This window comes from Dendrobium catenatum, unplaced genomic scaffold (genome assembly GCF_001605985.2).
Source record: "Dendrobium catenatum unplaced genomic scaffold, ASM160598v2 fragScaff_scaffold_664, whole genome shotgun sequence".
In the NCBI taxonomy this organism is placed as follows: domain Eukaryota; kingdom Viridiplantae; phylum Streptophyta; class Magnoliopsida; order Asparagales; family Orchidaceae; genus Dendrobium; species Dendrobium catenatum.
In genome coordinates this window covers 229,551-251,301 of record NW_021319126.1, presented here as the reverse complement: position 1 = coordinate 251,301, position 21,751 = coordinate 229,551, and the positions used below count along the sequence as shown (strand labels likewise).

The 21,751-nt window shown below is 34.5% G+C and overlaps 2 protein-coding genes across 4 annotated transcripts; both read left to right on the top strand.

Moving 5' to 3' along the window:
• Positions 1–1,074: 1,074 nt before the first annotated feature.
• On the top strand, positions 1,075–9,091 carry LOC110096596 (basic leucine zipper 61). 3 transcript variants are annotated; one of them, XM_020822629.2, is made up of 5 exons: positions 1,075–1,179; positions 1,922–2,548; positions 8,092–8,167; positions 8,251–8,377; positions 8,640–9,091. In XM_020822629.2, exons 2-5 carry the CDS (start codon positions 1,989–1,991, stop codon positions 8,843–8,845), a joined length of 969 nt encoding a protein of 322 aa, XP_020678288.1. In that variant the 5' UTR covers positions 1,075–1,179; positions 1,922–1,988; the 3' UTR covers positions 8,846–9,091. The 3 variants fall into 3 exon arrangements, with proteins under 3 accessions (XP_020678288.1, XP_020678291.1, XP_020678287.1); XM_020822632.2 differs by having other exon boundaries at positions 1,084–1,385; positions 8,651–8,790; XM_020822628.2 differs by having other exon boundaries at positions 1,087–1,385.
• A 1,746-nt stretch (positions 9,092–10,837) lies between these two features.
• On the top strand, positions 10,838–15,663 carry LOC110096594 (type IV inositol polyphosphate 5-phosphatase 9). Its single transcript, XM_020822626.2, has 8 exons — positions 10,838–11,087; positions 11,312–11,480; positions 11,614–11,721; positions 11,805–12,081; positions 12,163–12,347; positions 13,972–14,080; positions 14,178–14,326; positions 15,284–15,663. The coding sequence occupies exons 2-8, from the start codon at positions 11,440–11,442 to the stop codon at positions 15,513–15,515; spliced, it is 1,101 nt and encodes a 366-aa protein (XP_020678285.1). The 5' UTR covers positions 10,838–11,087; positions 11,312–11,439; the 3' UTR covers positions 15,516–15,663.
• The last annotated feature ends 6,088 nt before the right edge of the window (positions 15,664–21,751 follow it).

Genomic DNA, 21,751 nt, shown 5'->3' with positions numbered 1-21,751 from the left:
TGCTAATAATAAACTTGGAATTACAATCATTCATGTTTCAAAATACAATTGTCGCAATATCTTCAAAACAATAAATACTTAAAATCAAATCAACTTTATAACTACAATTGTTGCAATTTCAAAATTATCTAAATAATTGAAATCTAAATTTTTTTTTTATTGTTTGTGCATTGGTTTATTATGGAGCTGTCTTTCTGTTGATGGATCTTTTTGAGTAGGGAGTTAGTCTTGGTGGGAGCCTGGTTGATTGGCGGTTGGCTTGGAGTTTGTTTGGTGTTGGCTTGTTCTTATGTTAGCTAAGAGTTATTTTGTTGGCGGAGCTTATCTTTGAATATGGAGCAGTCTTTCTATTGGTAGACCTTTTGGAGCTGGATTTAGTTGTTTTTTGGCAGCTAAAAGATTTTTCCTTTACTGTTTTTTATATTTTCTTTGAGTTTAAGACTAGCTTTCTAGTCTTATTTTTCTTGGTTGTTAAGGAGCTTTTGATTAGTTGGCTTTAGGATTTCTTTTAGGATTCTTTTCTTTTTTTTTTTTTTTAAAAACATAGGGCTATTTTTTAAGATATTAAAAAGTTTAAGCATTATATAAATAAATATATTAGATTTTGGGGTTACAGATAGTCATATAAATATATAAATATATAATTTATATTGTCATAAATATCCCCATTTTATAATTTATAATTCATTATATCGAAAAAGAAAGTCTGATTAAATTATTCTTCGAAGACAAATTTATTTTTAGATATTTTTAAGGAGGATGCGACACAATGGGAGGAAATATATATATTTTTTTTTTTGGGAAAAAGGAAATATATTTTAAATATCATTAACTGTATTTTTTTAATAAGCTGCTTTAATTAAAAAAATCTGACGAGCCCAGTCGTGCACCGTAGGAGTCAAGAAAAAGTTATTTATTTTCTTGAATCAGATCTACGCTTTCATTGGTCAGCATCAACTGCACGACTATTGATGTAGATCGAAGGGTTAATATTACAAAACAGTTGTAATCCATCAAATCACTGTTGCACAGGAACTGTACGAGCCAGCTGGATTCCCTTGGTACCCCGCCATCTCCCTGGCACTGCTTTCGCTTTTTCGTTTACCCAACCCCCTCTCCTCTCTCTCACTGCTCTCCTCTCTCTCTCTCTCCTCCTTTCTCTCGAAATGGAAGGAGCAGGTAAGAGGCGTCCAAAAACAGCAATAAAAGAGAGGAAATGAAAAAGAGGAGAAGCGCTTTTTCTCCAATTTGAATCCATTTTTCCATTTTTTTTTTCTCTGCCTCTTTCAGTGCGTTTCTGTCTCGGCGCTGATTCTTTGGTCGTTTTTTTATGGCTTCGTTGGTTCGGTTTTGTTCCATCCTGTCTTCCTTCTGTACTCTACTTGGTGGGTTTCGATCGGAGCTGTAATTTTGTGGGAAATGTTGTTTTCTTGAATCTGCTACGATTGATTTGAGTATGGGTATGGAGAATGTATGTAGTAACTGTTGCATTGTATCCGCATGTTTGTGATTTTAAGCAAGAATATGGAAGCTAGGGCTTTAGCTCTGGAAGCCAGGAGCTTTCTCTTTGAAGTTTGTAGTCGTTTCAGACATATTTGGTGCAAGATTGGCTACGTTTTTACGAAATGCCTGTCACTTATCTTTGTTCTATATAAAAAGGGTAAATCTGGTTGGCGGAGCAGGGAATCTGCAAACCGTTTAGATCGCTGTATTTCAATGAACAATGCTGTTTATATATAAAGCATTTGGAGTTTAGGTTGCAACAATGCTGTTGCATTTTAGAACTGGTTTTTTTATTTTGTCAATTCTTTTTTAATTTGTTCACAGGACTGTTTTTTATTCAATTTTGGTTTGCTATAATACTAAAGAAATTTTGATTTTATTCAGAGTAATAATTTCGAGATTCTGGTTTCTATTTCAGAATAAGAGGGGATTTTAACATGGGTAAACTAACTTAGATGCGCCACAGTGATCTATAACAACTTGTGATGTCGCGCCCTTCACACCTTCCACCTCGCCCATTGCAAAACAAGTGCCTGCGGACACGTTCATTAGATTCGTCTGACCTAATTTCACAAGGAGATGATCAAGTTCTTCCAGAACTCTATAGATACCCCTCTATGGATTCTCTTATAGAAGAGAATCCCTCCTGGCTAGATGACCTCTTAACTGATTCGGATTCTAGCCCCCAAGTAAGATGCCATCGGAGGTCTGTAAGTGATTCTCTGACCATTTCCCCAGGCTATGTTAACCTGAGCACACTCGCGCACCCCACCACCATATCAAATGTTTCAATCCATGAACCTCAAGCTGCTGCTGGGAGTATGAATGGTAGTGGGCTTGAAGCAAATTGTGTTTATGGTCCTAATTCACCAAGACAAATGAGCAAATTAACCAATTCAGAAAGTGCAATGGTGAATGCCCTACTTGAAAAGGTTCCTCCAAAAAAATTACAGTATGTTGAGATCTCTGGTGGCAGCCGAATTCATGAGCCTGGTCATGATGAGACTGCTAGTGCTGAGCCTGAGCTTGAGAGAACATCAAGAAGGTAAACTGTCTATTTTTGTTGCGTGTTAAATGTCTGATGATTTCTTTCTCTTATGTTTTACATCATAGAATGCTTGGTTCTTGGTAAGGACTGTGAGTTTGCAAAATTTTTATTGATATTCTTGCTTGTCTCACTCTCTGTTTTTTTTTTTCATTTGTATGTTCTCTAAATACCTGTGCAATTATACTCCAAGGTCTACTCTATCTGGTCAAGACAATGTTTACTGATTTTCATTATGAACAAATGACTTAGATGAGGGTGCTTGTCATCAATTCTGTTTTATATTTTTTGTAGAAATGATTGTGGTGTTATGAAATTATCGGGTGAGAGTAGGTGGTGGGGTTTGTTAAGGGTTAATGCATGAGTGAGGGGGAATTTGGGTGGGTTACACCATCCCCTATGTTGAAAACCTGCCTTCTCCTATGTTGCAAACAAGTACTGGTTACAATGTTGATCACAAAGGAAATGCTAATTATTCACCATCTGTTTTATGATTTTGCTTTCCGATTATTAATGTGATAGGAAAAAACATTTGAGGATCTTTTGGTTGTTCATTAGCTTTTTTTAAGAGAATTTTTCTAGCTGACAAAATTCCATAAAAAATCTATCAAAAATAGTTTTTATCAATGAATTTTGACTATTTTTTTGCATATTTTATCATCGAGAAATGGTTGTTTTCTTGTATCATCAACTTAACTGAGTAGAATGAATCAAGGGAATGTCGCATATGAGCTGTCAAGGATGGGGAAGGAAGATGACGAGCACCATGCCCAGCGGGAGAAGGAAGATGAGAATGAGCGATAGGTCATGCGTCTTTTCGGCTGTAGAACGACGCCGTAGACTCTCCTTTTGCTCCCACAGGAAGGCAAAGAAGCCCATACAAAACTTCCTTTCCAGCGACACCAGTGAAGCAGAGAACCTGATAAGGGGTAATTTTATCGATAGAGGACATAAATCTTTGCTGGAGGCCTTGATTACAATTTAAAAAATTATGTGAAGGTATATGGAAAAATAAAAAAAAATAAATGAAGAACAAGTGATTTGAATCATGTGTTTAAAACATCTCCTTATTCAGAACCTTACTCCTTCATATATAGGGAGATATTTCATATTTTTCTAACATGGAAGGGCGGGTTGAATAGCCACACTCACACTAAATATAGGTTGTAGATATCATCCATCCCTAGCTTGTACTTTAAAAGCTTGAAACTGGTATGTGATAATGACTTCTAAAAATGCCTACCTCAACTTCTGTATTAGTTCTGGCTGGTATTATTGAAGTTTATTTGATCAACAAGTAACCAAGTTCTCCCACACTTGAGTACACTACAAGGCTTGATAAGGAGGAGATTATCCATGCAAGTTTGATAAAATATTGTTAAGTAATAAGGATGTTTGATGTGGAATTTAGTTAGTTTTTATTTCTCCTTTTTCTATAATCATCGATATATCATGCGAGGGGTAATTTTATAGATAGAGAACTTAAATCAACCCTTGAGGATTTGATTACAGTTTTAAAATTATCTAAAAGGCATATGAAAAGATAAGAAATAAATGAAGGGTTAATGATTTGAATCATGTGTCCAAAATCTCTCTTATTTTATAACTCAAATCTTTCATATATAGGGTGATATTTTCATGTTCTTCCAAACAAGGAAGGGAAGGGCGGGTTGAGTTGCCACACTCCCCTGCAATTTAGGTTGCAGATGTTAATCATCCCTTATTTGTAATTTGAAATTTTGAAGCTAGTATGTGATAATGAATTTCTAACTTCCAGCTTCTTTTGATGAAGATACAAACACGTGTATATGAGCTTCATGAGTACTTCCAGCTTCTTTTGATGAAATAAACCTCAATCTCTATATGTTTTGTTATGTCTTAATAAATAATATTCATTGCAATACTTATGACAACTTTGTTATCATATGACATCTTCGTAAATTTTCCAGTTGATGTTCTTAGTTTCCTAAGTAGCTGATCCACATACCTTCACATATGCTTTGGGACTCTAAATTTAGCTTCCACATTGCTTATGGCTTGCTATTATTTACCATTCTTTCATCAACAAGTAACCAAGTTATCCCACACTTAAAAGTACACTACCATGGAGTTGATTTTCGACTTGCTGTTGGCTCAACTCAATTAACATTCACTTAATAATCCAGTGCCCCTTAATTGATGTGAAACTCTATAGCAAGAAGGTTCGTCAGTTCATTCATCTCTGTCTAATCATCTTTAGCAACGGCAATGCTATCCAAATATATAAATGAGAATGGCCATTTTTCTCTTAAATGAATTTGACAAACATAGTGTGATTTGATTGACCCTGAGCAAATGAATATGTTTTTATCACTTTTGTAAATTTATCAAACCATTCAAGTTGTGACTGTTTAAGGTCATAAAATGAGTTTTAAAGCTTGCAAAAATTGTTGGCATTTTTCTAGGACTCAATACCTTGAGGGATTTTTATTTATGCTTCTTCCACGAGGTCATATTTAAGAATACATTCTTGACATCTAGTTGATGTAAGACCAATCTTGATTTGCTGTTATGATAGCAAAATTCTAATTTATCTGAGTTTGGCTATCAGGAAAAGCATCCCTTTATAGTCAATTCTATCGGACTGGATGAACCATGCTGCAACAAGTTGAACCCATTTTGCCTCTCAGTTGTGCTTGACAATGAAAATCCGCCTACATTGAGGTGGTCTTTCCTTCGGGTGGATATGAGTTTTTCCAAGTTATTTTTTTTTCTCCACTGTTTTGATTCTCTTAGAAATAATCTTACACCTTGGCTGGCTGAGAGCTTTTTTTATGCTATTCAGAATTTGTTAATCCATCAGAGTGATGAGAAGGCTTGAAGCTGGGAGACAATCCCTTAAATATATAATTTTTACAGATTAAAAATTAAATTATTTATTTGTCACATGCACGAAGCCAAGGTGCATGCACAAATGTAGGACATATGAATGTAGGATGCACGAGAAAACATGGGACTCACGGGTTTGGAAGCAGTACGTGTTAAGGAAGGTTTTGACTTGAAGATGTAACTTAGGATGTTGAAGAAGCTGCAAAAGCTGACCTTGTGATGGAAAGTGATTTTTTATTCATCGTGCTGAGCCAGTAGTGGATCCAATTTAGAGCATATCTAGATGTGAGGATATGGAATCAAAGTCTAGCGGAGTGATGGATCCTTTTTAAAAAAAAAAAGGATATGGAATCAATGTGCTTTGACACCATGCTGAGTTTAGACTTCAGAGAGAGCTGAAGTTTTATTTCTGCTTTTTCTCTACTCATCTATAAATGAGGCAGGGGGCAATGTTATAGCTAGAGGACTAAAATCAGCCCCTTAATATACCTTAAATGCTTATGAAAAAGCTGGAAACAAACAAAGAGAAAGAGATTTGAGTAAGTTATCTAAATCTCTTCTTTTAGAATCATAAAATCCTTCACATTCAGTGAGAGGAGAATTTTTTTCATATATAGAAGGGAGAGGGGTGAATATCTACATTTGATTATCCTCTTTTCAAGAAGCCTTGATTTAAGGAGGTTACCTCTAACCATCAGTTTTGCTGTCAAATGGCACTGCAAGTAAACGGTTATGATCCGGGTCCTTTGAACCATGTGGTTTGCAGCCAAATGACACCACTAAATTACGGTCATGGTTAGAACCCATTTGCTCCCCAATGGTAGTAAATCCTTGAGATATGAATCAATAGGATATAATCGATAGGGCACAAAGCCCTCTGTTAGCTAAGATGGATTCATATTTGTCCCCGTAGGCAAACATTCACTCCAAGTCTACAAGGTATCATTGGACGTCATAACCCATGGATATCGATAAGAATCCTTATGTCAGGTTGGATCGACTACCTCCTATGACTAAGTAGACTAGAGATCACGATGCCTCGGGACGACGGAACCACGGGATCTTGATTGGGTCCATCAACACTTCCCTCACCATCGGCTTTAAGTGCAAGATGGTTAAATTTTTATTTTAAATATTAAATTTCTTAATATTGCTGCTACTATACGCCAAATAACACATATCTCTACGTATCTGATTGACGACTAGCCTTAATTGAAAGTTCTCTCTCGCTATTGGGAGGGGTAATTAATTATAGGGGCTTGCAAACCAAAACTCAGATCATAAAGTTCTCGTAAAATGAGGGCGAAATCTCTGGGTAGTGTATTATTTCGAACCCAACATGCTTTCTAAAATTTATCTTGGAACTTAATTCGTTAAAACTCTCCCGAAAGCAGGGGAGGCCGGGGCGGGCATTTTTGGAGCCTGCAGGAGGCAATCTAATCCTCTAGAAATTCTGATTGAAAATAGGTTAACTTTTATGTTATTGCGGACTTGTTGTTTGTTGTTTGCTTGAGTTTCAACTTATGCAAAATTTAAGAGTGTAATTTTTAATTGGATATAAGCAATAGCATAAATGAGCTGCTCTGGCCTTCAAAAACTAAACTAAGTTGTTCTTTTTTATCTCGTCATGTGAAATGGTTATGCCTTTGATGCAAGATTCCTTAGAAGTTTAGATATTGTATTTCTACTGTTAGAAATTAGAATTACGTGAGTATATATCTACAATAAAATGCTGTTGGATATTTTTGATGAGATTGTTTTTATATTGATAATTATTTTCTGATATCTTTGGGTAAAAAGTTGTGATTTCTGAATGAATTTTTTCTTATGTTAATAGTCTTGTTTAGGTATGAAGAAACATCCGAATCTTGAAGCAACAGAATCGTTATGAACAAGATAGACTATCAGCTTTCTGTATGCAGATCACCAATATACTTTTGTAATTACAAAATCTCTAGACAACGTGTATCTTCGCCATTTTTAGGACCTTTATTTTTGCCACGTTTAGCTGTTCATTCGAAAATAGATTGCTCTGCCAAACTTTCTCATAGAATCTAAATTTTTGGCAATGCTGCTAAATTCTTCCGGTCGTCAGAATCAGAATTGGACAGACATTAAAAGGGTTGCATAAATCTATCCTTTTATTCATGAATGCTACCATTATTTATCTGCTTGCTTGCGGTTAACTTTTCAATATAAGCACTAAATTTAGCAAAGGGTTTGCTAGGTTCAAAGGCAGTGCAATATTTATACATAAAGATAGTACAACAACAACAACATTAAGCCTTTGTCCCACTACGTGGGGTCGGCTACATGAATCATTTTTCTCCAATTTTTTAAAAGATTTATATCATGATTATCCAACAAGTTTTACGTTGGTTGTCGACTACTTTCTCCATTTTTCTCATCTAGAAGTTGGGTCTTGACAATTGATTTATATAGAAAGATAGTGATAATTATAATTTTTTTTTCCTATTTTGTCGTTTCTTTTAGCTTTCAGGTAGCTTGCTATCTTATTGGTGGGTTTTATTGATATTATATGTCGTCAAAATATGGCTTAACTGTTTTTTTTTTTTATGAATTTTTTATTTAAAAAAAAAAACTTGTTTTGTTGTATGTTATGTGAGGATTACCAATAGACATAGTTCATTCTCAACTGCCTAAGATTTGTGCAGGCGCTCAGGGCAGCGATCGAGGGTTCGGAAGCTTCAGTATATATCTGATCTCCAGAAAACTGTCGAGTCTCTTCAGGTATCTTTGTAAATAAACTTTTTTTTTTTTATTATTGATTACAATTATAGGCAGAAAGAATTCACATCTTGTTCTTCATGTAGACCATCGGAGCAGAATTAGCAGCCAAGGTTGCTTCACTCTTTCAGCAGCGAGTTGCACTTTCTTTGGAGAACAACTCTATGAGGCAACAGATTGCCATTCTTCGGCACCAGAAAATCATCAAAGACGGTCAGTAGAAACCAGTTTGAACTGATTCAATTTATGCATTGAAATACTCATCTTATACAACTCAGCTTGGTCTCTTGGTTGGAAGCTTAGGCTATCAACTAAGAGGTCTTGAGTTTGAGTCTTGTGCACGTGATGTGTGTGTGAGTTTATCTTAGACTTCATTGGGGCGGCTTTCTTACTGCTTCTTAAATCAACTTTTTAATACAAAAAATTTAATTTAACCTAAATGTCAAAAAAAAAAACTCAACTCATTTACAATCAGGTGAACATCAGTACCTAAAGAATGAGGCTGAGAAACTGAAGATGATTTCTGGACGACATCGGAGGAGCAAAAGCATTTCTGCCCCTTTCTTTGAACCAGGCCTGCGTGAGAACATTCACTCAGAAACAACTTGGCAATCGTTGGATTTTAGAAGGCTTAGCTTTGGCGAGGCTTCAGTTCCCTTGGACCATGGCTTGGGACATTAGTGCTTATTAGTTCAAAAATTCCCTACTATAGCCTTAGATGCGTTCTTGGGGTTGAATTATAACTCTTTTTCTCCTTTTGATAAACATTTATATTAGCTCTGTGAAATGGTAGGTTACATTATGTTGGTTCTTAGTTACAATGATAGAAAATTTGAGAGTGGAATTCCCAGCTCCATGGAAGTCTTGTTATCCAGCCTTTAGGCTTATTGGTGGAAACATTGGAAGACTGCAAAGCTGTTTTAATCATGGAAGTATGTCAATGATATTATTAGGTTGAAGAAAGTTCCATTTCCATTTGATGCAGCCATGATATTCTTTTTAGTGAGGATATTCTTTTTTTTATTATATATTTTTATTATTTGAAATAAATTTATTTATTTATTTTTTAAAGCAGTTTTTAAACATAATAATTTTTAATGTAAATTTTTAGTATAAAAATTAAATTTTTTAAATATATTTAACCTATTTTTATGAAGGATAAGGATAATCTAATAAAATAAAAAAAGTTTAGAATTTGCTTAGATTAGGAAAGCTGATGTGGAGGGCTGAACTAACCTAATCAATCAGTACTGATCTCTACGGATTCTATAATGAAAATAATTGTAAGTACAGGAAGTCCAACCAAACATGTTGTCTTCTAAGCTCTGCTCTTTAGTTTTCTTTGGAAGCTTCCCCATAGCTGCATGTTGACTCCCTAAGCAGAAACAATCTTCTGGTAAGGGATTAGTCCCACATCTGTTATGAACTAAAGGGGGATATATCGAACTACAAATCTAATAATAGCATGATAATTAAATGAAAAAAAAGTGTTTTTTATTTTATTTTTTATGTCCAAAGTGTGAAGTTTTTAATTATAAATGAAATGAAAAAGCACATGTTTCAGTTTGATCATTGGAGTACCTTCAAATTATAATTAATAAATGTAATGATTAGATTTAGAAGAAAATGATGAACATTATTTATGCTAAATAGTGGGCTTTATGATGATTTATTACTTTCTTTCAAATATTTCAACAATTTTTTTATTATTAGTATTATTTGTCAATATATCTTATTTTACTTATAACCAAGGGTTAGATATCATATATAGTAAAATATAAAAAATTTAGACGTAGATAATGGTGGCTTTTCTACTTCATATATATTTTTGAAGTATAATTGCCACATATAGTCGTCTGTACTGATTGATAATGGTGGCTTTTCTTAAAAGCTGCTGTAAGAAACAATAAAAAAGTCGTCCCAAACGAAGCCTGTTTTTTATTTTTATTCATTTAAGTTCATCTAACTTTGTAAAGATGAAAGTTATTTTAAGTATTGACTATGACCATTATTATATACATAATATAATTTTTTTTTAGTTTCCTATATGTTAACTTGGTGCTAATTTGATCTCATTGTGCAAAGCTTTACTTATCAAATTTAAAAGGTGCATAATATGCTCTCTTGTGGCTATTTCTATACCACAATGTTGAGCTTCTCAATCATTATTTATTTTCCATATACTTTAGTCTATCACTCAATCATTATTTAAAGGGTCAATGTAACATCTTTTCTAATAACATATTACATAAAAATAATCTTAAAATTATCTTAAATCATTGGATATAGTTAACCTATCTTCTTTTAATATTTGCTTATGTGCAAGATATTTTTGTGAGCTCAATACGCCGAACATTAAAAATCATTATCATAACATAATCATATTAACTAAGATAAATTAAAAAAATCCAAACCAAATTTTTTAAAGCAAGAAAATAATTAACTAATGAAGCCTAATTAATTAATTCTTAGTGAGCTTACCCAAAATCCCACCATAGTAATTTAATATGATAACACTCCTTCCAATGATAAAAAAGTTTTAGAAGGATCTAGTCGCTAATTACATCATCCTCAACGCCATTCTTCCATTTGCTCAATCCCTACCCTACCAACTTGCCATTTGCTACAGCCATATCCATTTCTTTATAAGCTCATATTATTTCTATATATAATCTATATTTTTATAGCCTTCGATGTACTCACATATACACTTATAGACCAATCTATCTCCTCAAAACTTCTTCCTCTCCCTCCATTCTCTTATTTCCATTCACCTGCCAATTACCACTCTTCTTGTTCTTTTTCTTGCTATTCTTCTTCTTCATCTTCCAATTCTTCTTCTTCAGTTAATTCTTCTTCTTCTGTTTTCTTCAATCAATTCTTCTTCTATCACAGAAACATGAGGGAAAAACAAATACAAGAAGTGAGCAGCTCTCTCTAACTTCTCTCACATATAGATCGTTTGTTTCAACATATTCTGATACAATATTGTGTCAGAAGAGAGAAAAAATAGTCAAAATTAGAAGACAGAGAAAAAAGCAAAATCTTTTGTTTTAATCCTGATACAGAATATGTCAGAACATTCAGATATTTTTTCTGCAACTGAAGCGCAAGAAGATATTGTTCAGCTAACTTTCTTTGTTTTAGGCTATGCGGTCACAATTGCTCAATCAGTTCTTTCCCAAGCCAGGTATCAAATAGCTAGAGATTAATTAATCTCTCTGTTGTAGCCTTCAACTACACTGAGCTGATTTCGCCGGAGTTCTTGAGCTCAAATGTTGTCGGAGAAGGCTTTTCAGTACAAAAAGGATTATAAGTAAGACATCATAATATATTTTTAATAACACTAACTAAAATCATCAATAAAGAATGCTAATTATAATTCTGTTTGCATGAAATGCACTTGAAATCTCATTGTTGGTTCATCTATTGCCTGATTGTTATTAAAGAGTGCTAGTCAGCACTTGGAATGTAGGTGGCCTGCAGCCTTCTGATGGCCTTGACTTGGAGGACTTGCTGCAAACAAAGGAGACCTGTTATGATATTTATGTTCTCGGGTATTGAAATATTCTTTAATCTTTCTTCATTGATATTATTATTTTCTTAAAAAAAAATTATAATTATGTATTAATCTTGATAGGTTTCAAGAGATTGTGCCACTTAATGCGAAAAACATTATTGGGCCTGAGAGAAGAAGTATTTCCTTGAGGTGGAACACTGTGATTAGTGAGGAACTGAATAAGAATTCTGGGGGAAAGAAGAAGAGAAGCTCCTGTGAAGAATATGAATGCCTGATTAGCAAGCAAATGGTTGGAATAATGGTGTCAGTGTGGGTGAGAAGAGAGCTACAGCAGCACCTTCATCACCTTAGTGTCTCCTGCGTTGCCTGTGGCTTCTTAGGATTTCTTGGAAATAAGGTCTGTAATGAATGATCCTTTCGATCTCCTCTATGATTTTCTAGTGCTGAAATTGCTTAATTATATGAGCTATATTTGCAGGGGTCAGTTTCTGTAAGGTTTTTCCTACATGGAACAAGCATTTGCTTCGTATGTTGCCATTTGGCTTCAGGAGGAAAGGAAGGGGATGAGATCTACAGGAACTCTGATGCCATTGATATAATCTCTCGGACGAACTTTCCACAGATTTCTTCAACGAATTTGCCTCAGAAGATTTTTTATCATGAGTGAGCAGCTCTCAATTATTTCTCTTATATTTTTCTTTAATTGATTTGGCTTATTTTCTTTTGTTTTTTGTTTTGGATAAACGTGAAAATAGCTATAATTATTTTGGATCAGTTTAGGCTTTTGATTGAGACAATTTTCTTATTGCTTTTTGAAGTAGCTTTTTCTAGCACATAAATATCTTAAAAACAACAAAAAAAATAGTAAAAAAAATTGTCTCAAACAAAGGCTTAGTGACTAGTAGCTCATAGCTCATAATATTGAAGTATTGTATCCTTAAGTTAAATAACTTTACGGTCTACATCGAGTGAAATTATTTTGTGTGGATACGGACATCATTCGGAGGCAAATCAGGATGCACCACATCACTCGTTTGTTGTGTATTACGGCTCTGTACCAAGTGATGTGACGAGTTCCGACTCGCCTCCGGATGGTCCGGTGTCCCTACATAATAATTTCTCCTACATGAGACGGCTTTTTCGCTGTTTTATTTTTAGATAGAAATCAAATTTTACTTTCGCCACTACTTTTCTTGCTATTTGCTCACCGTTTTTAAGATATTTTTGTGATGGAATTCTATTTTTTATAAGTAGAGTAGCTCAATTATTTTTCTCACAATAATTTTACAATTAATTTTATAAAATAATGCGTATAATTGTAAAAACATTTTTTTTTTCATTGGATAAATAAATAAATAAATAAAAATTTGATAGGCATAACCTTATATATTTACTTATTTAGTTTGGAAAGTCAAGCTAGTCTGCTAGTGGATGCATTCTGTCATGCATCATGCATGGCATAAAGTAAGTACGTTTATTATACACCACAAGAATTATCTTTTTTTTTTTATATATAATCCAAACAAGGTCAAGATCATGCGGCAATAGAGTGAAGAGAAAGTCCAATTTTAAAAATATTTTAAATATCCCACTTGTATGTTTTTTTCTTTAATTAGGAAAGCAGAAATGGCTGGCATGAAATAATCCTATTAAATTAAATTAAAAAAAAAATGTTAAATTAATATATCTTTGTTTGCAGAAAATTATTATTATTTAACAGAATATGTAAAATGTTTTCTAAATGCATATTTATTTAAGTATTATATTAAGATTTCATTTAGGACGACTTACTTATTATTTTTTAAAATAATTTTTTAGTACAAAAATTATACATATAATTACTTTATATGTATCTTGACAATAATTGTTCTTTTCAACTAAGCTTTAGACACTAAAAAATTTGCTCACAATATCAAAAATTGGGAACATATATGACTAAGGCTTCGTTCGGAATAGCTTTCTTACTGCTTATGAAAACATTTTTTTAGTACACTAGAAATTACTTTAAAAAGCTATAAGAAAGCTGTCCCAAATGAAATTTAGAACTCATTTGATTTTTTATTTGAATTCAAATTAATTTAGATAATTTTTTGTCATGTTTGAAGTTATTTGACCCCCGAGTTTTTGAATCAAAATCAATCTATTTACGATCAATTAATTGTAACTCGTTCGAGATTTTATATAATAACATTAGAAAAACCAATTGTTTAATTATGTTATTAATTAGATAATCAGTTTTATGTATTTATTAATGTAAAATAATAAAAATATTTATTATTTATTGCAGCCGAATAATCTTACTAGGTGATTTGAACTATAGAATTTCCTTACCAGAGGCTGAGACTCGATGGCTAGTTGAAAGAAAGGAGTGGAACCTCTTGCTTGAGAAAGATCAAGTACTCCTCCTTATTTTTCTTATTTTTTATTTTATTTTTTGACTTAATATAATTAATTATTAATAATATATATTATTTTGTTGTGAGATTATTATAGCTGCGTTATGAGAGGGCAGAAGGTCGGGTGTTCGCGGACTGGGAAGAAGGCAACATAAGCTTCCAACCAACGTACAAATATTACCCAAACACTGATAAATACTATTGCTGCGTTGAGGGCAAGAAGGAGAAAGCGAGAGCTCCAGCATGGTGAGTCCTTTTCTTATCCAATATTATATTTAGTTCATATTTGGGACTATTTTTTAGCTGCTTTATTTTTCAGACAACAATCATAATTTTATTTGACTATAATATTGTTCTTTTGATGAATATTCCGTTGTGAAAAATTGCTTTTTATAATCAGAATAGTTAAGAATCTGTATGAGATAGCTTTCTCGTTGTTTTGTTTTAACAGCCATAATTTTATTTGACAATTATTTTCTTGTTATTTTTCACTATTTTTCATTAAAAAAATAGTATTGCTAAGTTGATTTCCAACATCAAGTACTTCACAACCAACTTTATAAAATATTGCAATCGTCTCAAATAAACTCTAAGGCTTTGTTTGGGACGCATTTTTTAATATTTTTTAAAACAACTTTTTAGTACAAAAATTAAAATTTTTATATTAAAAAACTGCTTTAAGAAGCAGTAAGAAAGCCATTTTAAGTAGCAAGAAAACCGCCCCAAACGAAGCCTAAGTTATTTTTTCAATAATAGCTTCACAATCAATTTAAAAAAAAAACTACAGCTGTCTCAAACAGACTCTTACTTTATTAAAAATAAAAAACTATCAATGAAAATAAAAAAAAAAATTTCGATATAGTTTTATTTGAGGACAATAAATTATAGAAATTTTTTCAAAAGAAATATTTCAGTCCAACAAACAATAAATTTCTCCAGCCACAAGAAAGGCACTTGAAATAAGAGGTCTACCAAAGTCCACGTATCTCCATTTCATTGGGCAGTTTGGCTGAATATTTTTCAATAAATTTGTAGTATTTTGCCGACGTTCCAATCATTGAGCTTTAATAGTTAGGTAAAGAAGCCGCTTTTATTGACAGATAATTCCCTCTTTATTCCCATTAAGTAAATAATTTTAATATGAATTCCATATAATATATATTAAAAAAGAAATAGATAAAGTTTTTTTAATTATGTGTAAAGGTGCGATAGAATTCTATGGTACGGGAAAGGTCTGAAGCAAAGGGAATACAATAGATGTGAACTGAAGCTCTCCGACCACCGGCCGGTGAGGTGCATCTTCAACGTCGAGGTGGTTGCGCCGTCGCAGTCGCCGTCGTCTCCGGCGCCATCAACAGCCAATTTCAGCTCGCTGATGAGAAGCTTCTTCTTGTCAGACGGATTTGAACGATTAGATGGGCATTTTGAAGCTTAAACTATGTAATTTGTTATCAAAGAGCATTCAGATTGAGGTCAAAATTGTTAATTTGATTGAGATTTGCTCAAAGTTTATTTCTTGTAATCATGCAACTGTAATCAAATACAAGCTACTAATTAGTAATTATTATATATTGCCCCCTGCATTTTTTTAATATAATTTTGTTGTGATTATATATATTTGAGTGTAGTTATATTATAAATGAAAGAAATTGGGTGATAATTTTATAAATATGTAAGATTTTAATATAATTTTTGCATTTTTGTTATATTTAATTGTGGGCTCCGAAAAATTCCATTTTTTTAGGGTGTGTGATCCCGGGGGAATTTTCAGAAGGCAGATTGGGTTTTATAGATAAGACACTACCCAGAGATTTCGCCCTCATTTGGTGAGGACTTTTTGATCTGAGTTCTGGTTTCCTATAGGAGCAAGCCCCTATAGTTAATTACCCCTCCTGATAACAGGAGAGAACTTTCGATTAAGGCTAGTCATTAAGGATGTCGAATATGTTATAAACCTATCATAAAATAGCAATAGTTTAAGGTTTAAGTTTTAGATTTGAATTTTAAAGTTTGGAATTTGAAGTTTATCACCATAAACTTAAAACTGGTGGTGGGGGCAATGAAGACGAGCCCGATCAAGATCTCATGGTTCCGTCGTCCCGGGCTGTCATGATCCCTGGTCTACTTAGTCAGAGGAGGTAGTCGACCCAACCTGACAGAAGGCACCTTGTCGGCAGCCATGGGTTGCTTCGTCCAAGAATACCTTGTAGACCGGGGTTGAATGTTTGTCTAAGGGGACAAATTTGAATCCACCTTAGCTAACAGAGGGCTTTATGCCTATTGGATATACCTATGATCCATCGCTCAAGGGTTTGACGCCTTTAGGGACATACGGGCTTTGGCCGTGATCGTAATATAATGGTGCCATTTTGCGGCAAAACCACCCGATCAGAGGGCACGTGCCACGTCCCTGTTGGCAAGAGACTGTTTGAGGATGAATCGTAGTGATACAACCCGATACAACATTTACTCTCTTTGTGAGCTGAGGTTAATTCATTTTATCACCCCGACAAACGGTTGCAGGAGGTGGATGATTTTTAGTTTGAGTTTTTTAGGTGATGATTTTATTTCAAGAATTTAGACTTTTTGTTTGATTTGAGATTAAACCCCTCCGGTTGAGATTTTCTGTCACATCAAGCGGTGCCATCATCGGGGTGACATTAAGGTCACTTGTATTTTTTGTAAGAATTTGGGAGGCATTTTGTTATTCAAGTCATGTCGACTCCAGTCCTTTCGAGGAGGATGAAACTTAAATATTTAAACCCGCGCAGCATTCTCGGATCGTTGGATTTGAGATTTATATGCGACGATCGGAGCACATGCGGGTAAATATCATTTGACCCTGCGCAGCATTCTCGATTATTTGTGTTTGTACTTATAATAGATTTATCGGAGCACATGCAGGGATTGAATTTTAGTTTAAGGGATCATATTTAATATATAAGGGGCATTTTAAAATATTTAAATATACAAATTATGAGAGTGATTTTATTTATAAAATGTCCAAGATTTCACTTAAGAGCCTATCGAACGCCTTCTGTCCGCTTGAACACATGTTGCAGTCCGGTGGCGTTGTTCTATAATTTAGGTTCATTTATAGCACATAGAAGATATTCTTTTGTTATTAATATCTCACTCAACCATAACTTACAGAGAATGCTTGTTTTGATGGGCATTAGGAGATCATCGCTAGTATTCGTAGGGCAATTATCATTGCTTGTTATAAATTCCCTTATTCTCTCCCATGAATTAAATTGATTTATTTGATACAAGCTCCTTGTCCTTGCTTGCAGACTAGTTGTTGTTGAGGGTGACCTAGACAATTTCTCATTTCTTGGAGTATAAGGTCTTACTGATTTTATTGAGAATCATCGGGTTTCTTCAAAATCATCATATTGTGATCAATTGTCTTAATAAGTTAGTTCACATTTGTAGGAAGTTTGGTCAATATAACATAATCATCTTGATATTGCATAAGCAACATAAGCAAGATACCTTAGTGACTTAGACATTAATAAAAATCTTCCATCAAATAAAAAAAAATATTTTATGGATGCATGGACTTAATTATTAGCCTTAGTTAAAAATCTTATACATGATTAAAGTTGACACTCAAAATTATGTATAGAGCAAGTTTCTAGCATCCAATCTCCTTCCATGGACTTCAAGAAAATTTTCACCTTCATTTTAGATGTAGTCGTACATGGATTTTTCTTCTGTGTGTGTAGTGGTTTTCTGCAATGGCCTGCAGATATTTGCATTCGTCGCTAATTTCTAAAAGTGACTATTTAAAATTCAAGTCCTTATAATCATGTTGGACTGCAAGTATGGTTTGAGTTCAAATTTGGAGTCCATTTCGAGTTTAAGTTCAAGTCCAAAATTATTTGATCGAATATGATTTAAAATTCATTTTATGTTTAAATTGAATTTAAATCAATTTTTTATTTAAAGTCCAAGTTTCTGTTGTTCACTAAAAATTTTGGCAGCCTCCCGGCATCGCCTCCCACCGAGGGAGAAATCGGGACGGCATCTGCCGAAATTCTTCCTACCCGGACCTAAGGTCGACGGCGTAGGGGCTTCGAATTTAAATCATCCCACCAGGATCTAAGATCGACTGCGTGAGGTCTTCAATTTGGAACCATCCCGGCCGGATCTAAGATGCGACGGCCCGAGGTCTTCAAATTTTAAACCATCCCGGTCGGATCTAAGGTACGACGGCCGAGGTCTTCGACACCTGTTTAAAAAATCAATTTATTTCTCTCCATCTCTATCTCTCTCTTTTTTTTTTATATTATATTTTATTTTTATCTTATATATATATATATATATTATATTTATATTATATTATATATATATATATATATATAATATATATAATTATATATATATTAATATATTCAATATATATATTTATATTTTATAAATTATAATATAATTACTATATATACATAATATAATATATTAATAATACATATATTATATTATATATGAAATAGAGAGGGAAAGAGCCCATCATCGGCTAGGGCAGGAGCATGACGGCAAGGAGGATGGATCGGAGGAATCACGCACGGCTCGGGACAGGTTGCGGAGGGTCAGACGTCTGGGATCCGGCGACGGATGGCAGCAGCGTCGGCCCGGAGGTTGGGTCGGCAGAAGGTCGACGCCGAGTTGGTCGGCCGGAGGTTTGAAGCGGAGAAGGGAGTTCGGTCGGCTTAAGTGATGGCAGAGGATAGTCTTTCCCAAAACCTTCCTGTGCGTTTTTCGTGTCTCCATTGAGAGGCATTTTTTATTTTAATTTTCTGAGTATGTCGGTTTCTGTCATTGAGTGGGTAGGCAAATTCATTGCGAGGTGGGACCGGAGACGGTATGTGTCCGTTTGGGTTTTCATCGGTGGTGTAAAGCAGTTTACAGTCAACAAATGCCCACCCAACAAAATATGATATGGCTCCTATAGTCAATCATATTTTGTTGTAATAACTGCGTTGAGCGGAGAATGGAGTTTTTTTCGATCGGGATTTAGTGATGGCAGAGGTAAGTCTTTGACCCCAACTCTTCTCTGGTGCGTTTTTTCGTGTCTCCATTGAGAGGATTTTTTTATTTTAATTTCGTGAGTATGTCGGTTTCTGTCATTTGAGTCGGTAGGCAAATCATTTGGCGAGTGGGACCGTTGGAGACCGGTTGTGTCGTTTGGGGCTTCAGTCGGTTTGTAAGCAGTTACAGTCAACAAATGCCCATTACCAAACAAAATAATGAATATGCGCTCTAAAATAGCAGATCATATTGTTGATAAACTGGTTGGACCCTATAGAAATTTCTAAACTAAATTTAGATGTCTGATAGAGGTCTTTTAGAAATCCATGATTTATTATTTAAGATTTTATCATGAATTACATTCTTCTGCCTAGCCTTGTGCTTTTATCGGGCTTGATGAAGAATCCATTATTGATGGACCTAGATCCTTTAGGAATGCTATATTAGTCGGTGGTAAATTAGTCAATCTGTCCAAAAGCTTTTTGCATGAGGACTTTGATGATGACAATGATTCCCTTTAGTATCAGCCTATAGATTATAAGAAACTGCCGGGATAATTTTTTCTTCGGTCCCTGAGCTTTGTGTTTGTCCGGACATATTGAAGAAAATGAAGCTCCTTTCGATCTTAGCTTTGTGCTTTGACAGATTTATTGAAGGATTAATGCTTCTAAATTTGAAAGGAGTTTTTATTGTGGGCTTGGTGCCTTTGACTTGACGAGAATTTTCTGAATGTTGCCATCACATCCATTTGTTTAGTTGAGAAAAATATTTTGAATTGAAACCTGGTTTGATTCGTTAAATTTTGATAAATAATCAAACTTTATAGTTTTGCATCGGCGCTACGCAAAAACAGGTGCTTTCCTACTACGGCCATCCTTATCACGGCTTGTTGAGTAAGTAAAGCTATCAGTTGGCTCGCCGCATATAGGCTTGTTGAGACACTGATATTAAATTCTGTTTGAGCACTGGACTTGTACTATGACAGTTCCTACTTGTCGAAATTTGATTTGTTGAAGTTGTCCGATCAATAAATTTCCTTTCATTCTGAACTTACGAGATTTTTGCAAAATTTTACAATGATCGTAATTATTGCCTGCGTGAAGGCACCAGCTTCTGCCCTGTTTATTTATGCTTGATAGCTTCACGAATAATTTTAAATATTTATTTGGTTCGATGATAGTCCCAATAAATATTAAAATGCCCCATGCCTGAAGGGAAATTTGCATCCGTTATCAGATTTTTTTGACATTTTTTAAATTTAAAAAATGCCCCTGTCTTGTGGTGAGAATTTTCTAAGGCATCTAGAATATTATCTCCTTTACAAGGGAATGATCTTCACTTACTTTTTTTATAAGAATAATATTCTTAAGTATCTCCCATTGACTTGGGGCATAGGTTCTTCGATTTCCAAATCGATGAGTTGATAGCCTCCTTCCTGAATACACCTTCTCAACTGCTACAAAAGGACCTTACCAATTTGGTTTCAAATTTACCACCAATTCTTTGGTGTGGAATAATTATCTTCTCGAGACTAAGATGTCATTTCAGGATGTTTCTTTACATCCATAGCTTTAACTTGAATATATGAGATTTTTGGTTCTTCTGTCCTGTGCTTTGGTGCTACGGGACATGTGATGAAGATTATTCTGATTTAGTCTTTTACTACTCTGTCAGGAGATTTATACCTTCTGGCCTTTTGCTTCTAGCTTTTGCGGGCGTGATGAGGAGTAAGATGCCGGCGACCTAACCTGGTAGGTTTGTATTAGGTGTGGCGAAGAAGTCCATCGGTCCAGATAGCTTTGTGCATAACAGGACTTGTTGATGACAGATCCACTTTTAGTTCAACATTGGGCTATTATTGCGAACTTGGGATAATTTTCTTCGGCTCCTGTTTTGCTTTGTGCTTGACGACTTGTTGAAGAAAACTCCTTTGATCCTCGCTTTGTGCTTTAAAACGATTTGTTTGAAGGATTACAGGTTCTGGATTCAGTTCGAATAGTACCGAAACGTAGTAGTATCTCTTTGATCCTAACCACTTGAGAAGACTTTAATCTGAATCACTTGAGTTCACAGATTGGGGAGAGCTAGAATTTGACAGGCTCTTTCTTCATCTGGTTACTAGGATGGGTTTCCTCTACTAACGGCCTCTCTTATGGCTTATTAAGTAGACAGGCTGCCAGCAAATCCGGCCCCCCCTATTAAAATGGGCTGTGTTGGATCCGAACCTTTGACACCCATTCTTAGGTTCAGACTTAAGAAATGCGCTTACCCAATGGCTAAACTTTCACTGAAGTTGGTAGATTTGAAGTTCTCCTTTGTGGTTGAGGATTTGGAGCCTACACACATTTGATGTTTGCGGATTATCCGTTCTTCCCACTGGAACTTTGATTCTCGTCTCATGTCATTTGGGAGAATTTGTAGACTACGATCATTGAACTTGTCGATACAAATTTGCCTTCATTCTCAGCGTCCTGTACTGACGGATTTGAACCGGAAATGGGGGGGGTTGCGCACTATCTAGGCCTTAACTTATGTGCTGATTGAGTTAGAAGAGCTGCCAGCGAATCCAGCCATATTGGGCGTATTGTCCGACCTTTTACACACATTCAAACCTTAAGGCTTCAGATTGTTGAAGGAGAC